This window comes from Nematolebias whitei, chromosome 8 (assembly GCF_014905685.2).
Source record: "Nematolebias whitei isolate Nwh7 chromosome 8, NemWhi1, whole genome shotgun sequence".
Classification (NCBI taxonomy): domain Eukaryota; kingdom Metazoa; phylum Chordata; class Actinopteri; order Cyprinodontiformes; family Rivulidae; genus Nematolebias; species Nematolebias whitei.
The window spans coordinates 44397298-44409158 of record NC_056505.1 but is presented as its reverse complement, the minus strand read 5'-3'; the positions used below and the strand labels follow the sequence as shown (position 1 = coordinate 44409158).

The following is an 11861-nucleotide window of genomic DNA, read 5'->3' as shown; positions in this document are numbered from 1 at the left end:
ATATATATATATATATATATATATATATATATATATATACACACACACACAATACACTAATAATAACTGAAGAATTAATAAAAAGCATTTAAAACATAGGGTCACAGATTAAAAAAAACTAGATCAATTTACACAGTGTGAAATGCCTGCGAGAACAGATGTGTTTTAAGCAGGGATTTGAAGGGAGGTGGCCTACCTGATGTTGGGGGCAGGTTGTTCCAGGGTTTGGGGCCCATGACTGAAATCAATCAACCTTTATTTATACAGGTAAATCCCATTGAGCCTCGAGGACTCATTTACAAGAGAGACCTGATTTCAACAAAGAAAGATGACAACAATGGACAACAGCAACAACAATAAACAGTTATAAAAAAGCATACTACAGTTTTTTTTTTTGTTTTTTTTAACAAATAGGATGGCTAAAAGGAAAAGGTAACAAAACAAAAAACAGCTAGATTCCAAGACAAATGTAGAAAACTAAAAACAGGAACATGTCTGCATTGGACCCTGCCAGGAGTCCTACAGATTCTTAAAGACACTTAGAGAGGTCAAGGTCGAGAGCTTCAAATCTTTGTAAGATATTCCAGGAAACAGGAGCGGAATAGGAGAAGGCCCTTTTGCCTAGTTCAGTCCTCATTGAGGGAACACTGCAGGTAATAATGTCCTGAGAGCGCACTCCGTAGCTGCACTCACGCAGAGACATGTAAGAGGAGATGTAAGAAGGTAGCAGACCAAGAAGTGATTTAAAGATGAAAATGTACCAGTGAGAGAGTCTGCGTGAAGTTAATGATGTCCAGTTAACCAGTGAATACAGGGTGCAGTGGTGGGTACGATAATCACAGCCAGTTATGAATCTTAGTGCACCATGATAGACGGCATCCAACATCTGCAGGGTTCTTGTAGGAGCGTTCATGTAAATAATGTCACCATAATCAATGGAGGGAAGGAAAGTCACAGATACAAGGCGTTTTCTAGCATTCAGGGTTAGACAGGATTTGTTTCTGAAAAAGAAACCCAGTTTAACTTTCAGTTTCTTTACCAAGTTTTCCACATGGAGCTTAAAAGAAAGATGTGAGTCGACCAAGATACCCAAATATTTATAGGAATCAACAAACTCAATGGGGACACCATTTGAGGATAAAATCGGAGGAAGAACTGCTGGGACCAACTTCCTATTTGAAAAAAGCATCCCTTTGGTTTTTTCGGCATTTAGGACAAGTTTGAGGTGAAACAAATCAGTCTGGATGTAGTTAAATGCAGATTTCAAAAGCTGGAAAGCCTTAGCAACTGTTTTAGCTCGACAATAAACAACTGTGTCGTCAGCATAGAAATGTATGGATGCATTAGGGATGTTTTTACCTATATTATGTATATAGATTGTAAAGAGGGTGGGTCCTAAGACTGAGCCTTGTGGTGGGTCCTAAGACTGAGCCTTGACTGAAAAAGCCCGATCTCCTCTGAGCTTCAGTCTTGTTTTTGGAACAGCCAAAAGCAGCTGATCAGATGAACTCAAGGCCCAAGAGGGAACGTAAGGTTCCAGAAGCTCAGAGAGGTAAAGGGGTGCGAGGCCATTTAAACATTTGAAGGTCAACAGAAGAATTTTAAAGACTATCCTTGTACAAACAGGGAGCCAGTGAAGGGAGGACAGAACTGGTGTAATACAGGTAAAAAAATTAGCATATTGTGATAAAGGTCATTATTTTCCATAATGTAATGATAAAAATGAAACTTTCATATATTTCAGATTCATTGCACACCAACTGAAATATTTCAGGTCTTTAATTGTTTTAATACTGATGATTATGGCATACAGCTCATGAAAACCCAAAATGCCTGTCCCAAAAAATTAGCATATTTCATCCCACCAATGAAAGACAAGTGTTTTTAATACAAAAAACGCCAACCTTCAAATAATCATGTTCAGTTATGCACTCAATACTTGGTCGGGAATCCTTTTGCATGAATGACTGCTTCAATGCGGCGTGGCATGGAGGCAATCAGCCTGTGGCACTGCTGAGGTGTTATGGAGGCCCAGGATGCTTCGATAGCGGCCTTAAGCTCATCCAGAGTGTTGGGTCTTGCGTCTCTCAACTTTCTCTTCACAATATCCCACAGGTTCTCTATGGGGTTCAGGTCAGGAGAGTTGGCAGGCCAATTGAGCACAGTAATCCCATGGTCAGTAAACCATTTACCAGTGGTTTTGGCACTGTGAGCAGGTGCCAGGTCGTGCTGAAAAATGAAATCTTCATCTCCATAAAGCTTTTCAGCAGATGGAAGCATGAAGTGCTCCAAAATCTCCTGATAGCTAGCTGCATTGACCCTGCCCTTGATAAAACACAGTGGACCAACACCAGCAGATGACATGCCACCCCACTGACTGTGGAAACTTGACACTGGACCTCAAGAAATGTGAATTCTGTGTCTCCTCTCTTCCTCCAGACTCTGGGACCTTGATTTCCAAAGGAAATGCAAAATTTACTGTAATCAGTGAACATAACTTTGGACCACTCAGCAGCAGTCCCAGGCGAGATGCTTCTGATGCAGTCTCTTGATCAAGAGTGGCTTGACCTGGGGAATGCGGCACCTGTAGCCCATTTTCTGCACACGCCTGTGCACGGTGGCTCTGGATGTTTCTACTCCAAACTCAGTCCACTGCTTCTGCAGGTCCCCCAAGGTCTGGAATCGGCCCTTCTCCACAATCCTCCTCTGGGTCCGGTCACCTCTTCTCATTGTGCAGCGTTTTCTGCCACACTTTTCCCTTCCTACAGACTTCCCACTGAGGTGCCATGATACAGCACTCTGGGAACAGCCTATTCGTTCAGCAATTTCTTTCTGTGTCTTACCCTCTTGCTTGAGGGTGTCAATGATGGCCTTCTGGACAGCAGTCAGGTCGGCAGTCTTACCCATGATTGCGGTTTTGAGTAATGAACAAGGCTTGGAGTTTTTAAAAGCCTCAGGAATCTTTTGCAGGTGTTTAGAGTTACGTTGTTGATTCAGATGGTTAGGTTAATAGCTTGTTTAGAGAACCTTTTCATGATATGCTAATTTTTTGGGACAGGCATTTTGGGTTTTCATGAGCTGTGTGCCATAATCATCAGTATTAAAACAATTAAAGACCTGAAATATTTCAGTTGGTGTGCAATGAATCTGAAATATATGAAAGTTTCATTTTTATCATTACATTATGGAAAATAATGACCTTTATCACAATATGCTAATTTTTTGAGAAGGACCTGTATGTTCAGACCTACAAGTTCCGGTTTAAAGCCGAGCCGCAACATTCTGGACGAGATGAAGTTGTGAAATGGAGGCCTGGCTGATCCCAGCTTAGAGTGCATTGCAATAGTCCAATCGGGTCGTGACAAAGGCATGGACTAGTTTCGCAAGGTCGGGTCTGGACAACACTGGCTTGAGCTTAGCTACCTGTCTGAGTTGGAAGAAGCTTTTCTGCAGAACAGAGTTGATTTGTTTGTCAAACTTGAAGTCCGAGTCTAAAACCATCCCGAGATTTATACCAGACTGCTTAAGATATGGCTGAAGAGAGTCCAGGTTGACAGGATCAGTGGCGGCAGTTGAGCTAGGGCTCAAGACAATGACTTCAGTCTTCTCATTGTTAAAACTTAAGAAATTTGAAGCCATTCAGGCATTAATGTCGTCCAGACATTTTAACAGAGGGTGAATAGAGCAAACACTTGCTGGTTTCACAGGCAGGTAGATTTGGCAGTCATCAGCATAGCAATGGAATGAAAAACCATGTTTCATCAGGATGGACCCCAGTGAGAGCAAATAAAGTGAGAACAGAAGGGGTGCAAGAATCGAACCCTGTGGGACCCCGCAAGAAAGAGGTAATGAGGCGGATATATTATTACCAACCTTGACACAAAAACTCCTGCCACTCGGGTATGAGCGGAACCGTTCTAATGCAGCACCTGTGATCCCAACCCACTGTTCCAGCCGTGATATAAGGATACTGTGGTCAACAGTATCAAAAGCAGCAGTAAGGTCCAGGAGCAAAAGTACCACAAATTGACCAGAATCGTATATAAAGCTTATAAAGCTAGAGAAAAGAGTTGGACCAAGAATGGATCTAGTTAGTCTAGGTCTGTCTGACTGTTTCTAATTTAACGTGACACATCAACCAGTCAGCAAGCTTTCCCTCCAAGAAAGAGAAACTCTGTAGTTACCTCTGTATGGATCATAAGTAGTGGACTCACACTCCACACCACGCAGCGTGCTGTCTGTCCATCTGATCACTGCAGAAACACGGCTTGTGTAACAGATTTATGTCCAAATTGCAAGAACAAAACAAAAAAACATTAGTTTAACCTATAACTTCTTTAGGACCAGAAAAGATTATGAGAGGTCCATAAACACTTTGTCACTGGGATTCTGGTAAAAGGCATTGAAATGGTATGACATTTTAACCAATGGGCAGCAGGAGGGTAATACTGGTAACAGGCCCATGCCTATGTCCCAGTAACCAGTTCCTGTCTGGGGTAAAAGCTCATCTCCTTTTTGTCTTTTAGGCAAAGAGAAAAAAGCCTGTTGCACCAGAGAAACCAACCAAGAAACAAAAAAGTGGAGAGAGCTCAAAGCCGAGCGCTTCATCCAAGAGCAGCGGTAATGGTGATGACAACATGTTCCAGGTGAGAGAGAGAGAGAGAGAGGATTTGCTTGTTTTTATCATCCAATACTTTTGGATACAATTACATATTCGCTGTATTTTTAAGCACAAGATGGAGTTGGAGTCAAGTGTGTGGGGTTCAGGATGAAATTGGTCATTTTTGGAAGACTTTTCAATTTTACGTTCACGTTTCACCAAAAAAACTACTTAACTTGTCTTGTTTGGCGTCATCTTGGTCTTGCGTGTGACTTTCCAGTTATTTTTGTCCTTTTGACCTACAGGATTAAGCAAGAAAGGCTTTCTTTCTGGACCTAAATCCAGAAAAACTGTTTGAAAAATACAGTTTAGTTTTTTTACTGTGAAAACCACACATAAGTACACCAAACTATTTTTGTTTGCATTCCATGTAATAAAACAGACACTTTCATAAATCTATGTACAAATTTGTAAAACATCAAGTTGTATACACTAATAGTAATAGTCAAAGCTCAGTGAAATAGAGCATTGTATTATTTACAACACACAGAGCATGCAGTAATACCTTTGGTTTGAATTTTAAATTCCTTGTTATGGGGCACTTTTTAAATGAATCGCCAAAGAGAGTTTAACATTTTGTTTGTTTTGTGCAGATTGGTAAAATGAGATATGTCAGTGTCAGAGACTTCAAAGGTAAAGTCCTGATTGACATCAGGGAGTACTGGATGAACCAAGACGGGGAGATGAAGCCAGGAAAGAAAGGTGAGCTCATACAAACACAGACTCATTTGTTGGTACACTTCCCAGCCTCCATTATTTTTTTCCTGAGACACGCTGGCACATCTGACCGACTTCAGTCATTCTAGTGGGAAAGACATCAAAAATATAGACTCTAAACTACACATCAATTTTTAAATCATGTTGATCGTCCGAGTAACACCAGAGTCATGATCAATAATCCACGCCACGTCTTGATCTGAAAACCATCGTCATATCTGAAAAGTGTTGGAGCAAGAGGCTGCGGCAAAGACGGACAGTCCCAGGGACAACCCGCCGTGGAACTAAAGTTCCTAAGCATGTTTCAGCACGGCACTATTATCTTGCAGCACGCGCAGCATTAGCATTAGCTTCTCGTTGCGGTCTCCTGTTTGAGAACATTGAGGCTTTCTTGTAAAAGACAAGTGAACATATTCAAGGCTGTGTGTTGACGTTTCACGGAGATTGGATCTGCAGCAGGTAACACGTCTAACTTGTTCACGCACTTGAAACGACATCATCTGAACGTGAACGTCTCTTCTAGCAGCTTGGTACAAAAACCGATAAAAGCAGCATTTAATCAACCTTTATCAGGTAATTCTGATCGGCCCAGAGCAATAACACAAGCTGTAGGAGTTTTTAAAGCTCTGGATCTACGTTTCTGTTGTTGAAGCGCCGACTTTAAAGTTATTGAGCCACGCTACGACATCACGTCAACACTTCAGCCAAAAAATTGTATCAGCACTTTATGAAAAAGCTAAAACTGAAATTGTCAACAAGCCCTGGACCCAATTTAAAGCCCTGCCACATGATGATGATGACCAAGAGATTCAACCACCTCATAACAGAAATTATGGCGGTTCAAGAAGAGGTATTGTTATTTTATGGCTCAAAATGCCTAGTAGGAGTTTGTTAAAATGCACCTTTAGAAATGCCCATAATTGACCCTTTGACCCAAAATGGTCGACTTCCTGTTGGTTTTGGACCAGTGCTCCAAGAGACTTTTTCATAGGTCCTGAGAAGATACACATGTTCACAGAGTTTCAGAATTATCGATCAAAAAATGGCTTGGGGCTGTGGTTTTAAAAAATTCTAGGGGGCGCTATGGAGGCTATTGGGCAATTATCATGGCTTCCTGTTCAAGGGGTGGGTAATGATCGATCACAGTGATTTTGATGAACCTCGGATCAAATCTGTGGAATTTAGAGCCAAACGTATTTTAACGGCGTCACTTCTGAATTCGCCATGCCACCATGCCCACATCCTCCAGCAAAAATGCTTTGCGCTTTAAAGCAAGTCAGACAAACTTATCTGTCTTGTAACACAGGGTCATCCTTATTGGGTCAAGAGCGTCGGAGAGGGAGCATTCCAAGCAAAAAAAGTGACTTCCTGTTCTGAGGGGGCAGGGCTTTGATGACATCAATATTTGACACCGAGTATCGTCGGGCATCGGACAGGGATGACTCATGCCAAATTTGGTGCAATTCTGTTTTTCAATGTGAAAGTTATAGCGTTTGGAAATTTATGGCGTGAAGCCCATTTTTGAGGCCTGGCCACGCCCCTTTAACAAAACGAAAATGCAATCTTTTGATAACTTTTACTCCCCAATGTCTTAAGGGCATATCCACCAAGTTTGAAGGCAATCCTTCAAAATCCCTAGGAGGAGTTCGTTAAAATTCGAAATCAAAAACGCCTAAAAATGAACATTTGACCCAAAATGGCCGACTTCCTGTTGGTTTTGGACCAGTGCTCCAAGATACTTTTTCATAGGTCCTGTGAAGATACACATGTTCACCAATTTTCAGAATTATCGGTCAAAAAATGGCTTGGGGCTGTGGTTTTAAAAAATTCTAGGGGGCGCTATAGAGGCTATTGGGCAATTATCATGGCTTCCTGTTCAAAGGGTGAGTAATGATCGATCATAGTGATTTTGATGAACCTTGGATCAAATCTGTGGAATTTAGAGCCAAACGTATTGCAACGGCGTCACTTCTGAATTCGCCACGCCACCACGCCCACATCCTCCAACGAAAACGCTTTGCGCTTTAAAGCAAGTCAGGTCAACTGGTTATCTGTCTTCTAACACAAGATCATCCTGATTGGATTAATGGTGTCAGAGAGGGAGCATTCCAAGCAAAAAAAGTGACTTCCTGTTCTGAGGGGGCGGGGCTTTGATGACGTCAAAATTTGACCACAGAGGATCGTCGGGCTTCGGACATGGATGACTCTTGCCAAGTTTGGTGCATTTTGGTCTTTCACTGTGAAAGTTATAAAGTTTGGAAATTTATGGCGTGAAGCTCAACTTTGAGGCCTCACCACGCCCCTTTAACATATATGAAAACGCAATTTTTTTAAATTACATTTACTCTCCAATGTCTTAAGGGCATATCCACCAAGTTTGAACGCAATACCTCAAAATGTCTAGGAGGAGTTCATTATAATTCGCCATGTATGAAAAGTGAAAAAAGCCCAAAAATGACCCTTTAACCCAAAATGGCCGACTTCCTGTTGGGTTTAGGGCATACCTCCAAGAGACTTTTTTGCTCACGTTGGGGTGCGTTGCTGAGCAATTTGGCCACGACCGCTTTTGGTTCCATTAAAATACAAAAATTTTACGCGGGGGACAAGTTTGGGTAAAGTTTGGTGAGTTTTGGGATATGTTAAGGCCTCCAAAGTAGCGCCTCTTGTCGGAGAAGAATTAAAAAAATAAAATAAACAGCACAATTACAATAGGCCTTCACAGCGCTTCGCTGCTCGGGCCTAATAACAACACATTCAATGTAGGACAACATTCCAATAGTCAATTACATGTCAGGGAGACAGAAAAGTGGTTGAAGAATTTATCTGACAGACAGCTCACCCAGCCGGAGACAAGAGATTCTTGCCAGGGGACTGAACTTTGCGGTTGCACCAAGTAGAATTCCTCTGGTGGAGATGATCACAGCCACAGAATCAGCCATCTGCAACAACAAAATTACAGAGGCTGAAGCAGAACAACTCAGAATCGAAGGTTTCAGCCTGCCTCAGCAATGCCAAACCACCACCTTCCAACATCAGTAGAGAGGAGAGGGATGCACTCACCACTCTTGGCAAGGACAAAAACATCATCATTCTCCCAGCAGACAAAGGAAGGTGCACAGTGATTTTGAACCAGAAAGATTATCATGAGAAAGTTATGACACTCCTTAGCGAAGGTTGTCTCCAGCGACGTCCAGCCTGTGCCGTTCTGGTTCAATGTGTCATGCAATTATGTGGTTTAAGGTGGGCTTATGAAGGGGATTTTACATAAGGCCTTAAACTATATGCACCTGGTGTGTAAGCTATTATGGTTGGGAACAGCTACAACTACCAGTTAAGGGGTGGAACATGCTGAAAAGGGGTAACTACAGGGGTTTATACCTATAGGAAAGGCTTCCAAACTATTTTTCCATTTCTAACTTGGTTTAAGTTAGCTTTACATGGCAAAATATAGTTTGGTTCAAATGTCTGTTGTCTTTTAGACGAACGACTTGAGATCGGGTGTTTGGTTTCCCCATAAATGTTTGGAAGTCTATGGCGAGACTTATCAAAAAGAATTAGCTATCCCCCCGAATAGAATTGTTCGAGTAGGTTTGGCTTAAGCGTTGTGAGATCAATGTAGATTATGGTACTTAAGGTAGCAATAATATACCTTGACTCCGCAAAGATTGCAATTTAGTGAATGAACTGCATGTTGGCATGGTTAAAGGCCTCCTAGTCTCTAACTTAACTTACACACAAGATTCATTCTTACCTCAGAAACAACCAAAACCAATTCAACAACGTTTCAACACCGACAAGTGTAGTGACTAAGCAACTAAAACATCGTTTCACTGCTTCACCTCACCCTGGTTGTCAGTTTCAGTCACGCTGTCCCGTGTGAGTGGCTTCTTTGCAGACCCGCATACGCGAGGCATAATCATATCGAGGTGCGCTGCATGGCGATCCACGTCGACTCGGAGTGACGTTTGGCCCCGGAACAGGGATGCGAGTATCCCACACAATACAAGGGTTATCGTCATTAGCAGGGCTATGATTAACGTGTCCGCGCTTGACCACGCATAGTTAATTGGTTGGATCGGGTTCTTAATTGTGGACCTGAGAGACTTGAGAACTCGGTTTATTGGTTTCACGTCGACGACTTGGGTGCCTTCAAAACGGATCCTTCCTAGAGTCTCTGGATCTATGTCTATAGACATATTCCCCAGGTACTCCGAGTCATCCAGAGTCGCGTCCCATTGTTCCGGATCGAGGTGATAGAGCGTCAAATCACCAATGTGTATGGTTGTTCCCTGGGGAACACTGATCCACATTGTTTTGTCCGGTAACGTCAAAGGTCTATTTGCCCCGGGTTGATCGTAGGCTATGATCGCCTTTCTTTGAGGAGCGTTCACTAGCCAACGAGAGCCAATTATTTCCGCTTTTGCAGCTTTAGCCAGGTGCCGAGGCGTTACGGTCGTTGAGCACTTAGAATTTTCCGGAATTGGTGTCAACCCGCATAAGCCCGCGGTTTGATTCCACACAAACGGCTTACTCGCGCACAGATAATGTATCTCCCGAGTGAGAACACACATCTGAAGGTTTGGAGCTAGATAAACTGAGGGGTTATCGTCGTGGTACGCAACCATCTTCGGTGTGTCAATTTGAACATGGTTTTCACCGTGCCAATTGCCAACATTAACAACGTCCCTGAGTCTATATATGCCATTTGAGGGAATTATCGGTAGGTTGATAATGAACGCCATTTCAAACGTTTTGTGATTGACGTAGATTGGAATTGCGCTACCGAGAGTGTAAGCCAGGTGAGCCTGTATTTGCGTGACTCTTTCGCGCGTAGCGGAGCTGAGGATGTCGTTCACCATCTGTAGAGAGACTAGATACGGTGGGATCCTACCGGTGGCTAGTGTATCTACCGACGAACTGATATCTCTAAGCATGTCAGCAAAAATCCTATCCATTAGGTGTGCGACAGCGTAATCCGCTTCAACCTTAAGGGCTAACTCATTTACCGCATGTACGAGGGCTTTGATTTCTTGGGTGTGAGTATTCAGCACTAGAACAGTATCCTTTACGGTTTTAGTCACCTGTGTCAATTGTGTTAGTTGAAGGTCCATTTGTGCTCGGATCTTTGGGACCTCGCTCTCTACTTCATACACGTGTTGTTTTAGGGACGTTATACTGACAGTGTTGTATGCGGACAAACCCAGGCTAAACAGCGATCCGAGTGAGGAAGCAGCGAGTAAAAGCCCGCCGATGTCGCGCTTTTGCCTTCTATGTGTTCCACCCAACTCTTGTTGGGTGTAGGTGAACTTATGTAGTTGCTTCAGGACGTGTTGGATCTCTGCTTTAGCACCCTCTAGGGATACTGTGTACCATGGCTTGTTTAACCACTCATTTTTAATGTTAATGTGTTGTTGGACCACGGTTTGGGGGTCGAAGCGGACGAAGACCTTTCGAGTGTATAGGCGGCAATCTGTGATGAGCAGTCCCGGCTGGTCCCGCAGAGCGATGCCCGAGGTGGGCCCAAGGGTTATGATCTCGGCTTGCCCTGCTTGGGTGGCACCCAAGAGGGTGAAGATTACCAGGAGTGGTACCATCATTGTCCTATGGAAACACAAAAAGATAGGTCTTAGCTTCGTAGTGGTCAAGGGTAGGTCCTGTGAATTTAAACTATGGTTAAGTTTATTATCCATTAGTTATCTTCTGCTTGGATGACCCTTATTCCCACGAGGTCAGATTTTGTGAGATCTTTGTCTCCTGAGGAGTTATTGCACCCCTTGTGTGGTTTAACCTGGTTTCGATGTACCCATTTAACAGTTGGCTCTTTTTGGCCTTTACTGATTTTTATCTGGTAGACAACTGGAGATACTTTGTCGGTTATCAGATGGGGTCCAGTCCATCTAGGCATCAGCTTACGGGCGAGAGTTCCGGTCCCGGACTCTCTTCTCCCAGTGTTGGGGGCAAACGTGTAGTACCAGACCCTGTCTCCCACTTGGAGTTCCTCGTGAGAGGCCTTTTGGTCGTAGTACGCTTTGCGTCCTTCAGCTGATTTTTCCAGGTTTTTCTGTGCGAAAGCAAAAGTGTTTTTAAGGTGTCTTTCCAAGTCTTTCATGTATTGTTGTGTAGTGTAGGCTGTTGCCATGGCAGCATCGCCTGGTTGGTACAACAGGTGCAGAGGGAGAGTCATTTGTCGACCTGTCATCATCTCGAAAGGAGAGATGCCAGTCGACGTGTGTGGAGTGGCCCTTATGGCCATGAGGACCAGAGGGAGTTTCACGTCCCAGTCCTTGTGGTTTGCGGCTACGTATTTTTTCAAAATACTCACCACAGTCCTGTTTGCTCTCTCAACCTGGCCTGAAGCCTGTGGGTGGTAGCCAATATGGAAGTTGGCTTTGACGCCTAGCGTCTTCCACAGTTCCTTCATTACTTCACCTGTGAAGTGTGTACCTTGGTCTGAGTTCACCCTGAGGGGAAGTCCAAACCTTGA

At 43.4% G+C, this 11861-nt stretch overlaps 1 protein-coding gene across 1 annotated transcript in view; it reads left to right on the top strand.

Moving 5' to 3' along the window:
* The window catches only part of LOC119413697 (activated RNA polymerase II transcriptional coactivator p15-like), a 23037-nt gene extending 17372 nt beyond the window's left edge, over window positions 1-5665 (top strand). The window contains exons 3-5 of the mRNA XM_037680752.1: window positions 4527-4646; window positions 5254-5362; window positions 5604-5665. Of these exons, the coding sequence (XP_037536680.1) occupies window positions 4527-4646; window positions 5254-5362; window positions 5604-5665 (291 nt within the window). The remainder of the gene's footprint in view (window positions 1-4526; window positions 4647-5253; window positions 5363-5603) is intronic.
* Window positions 5666-11861: the final 6196 nt, after the last annotated feature.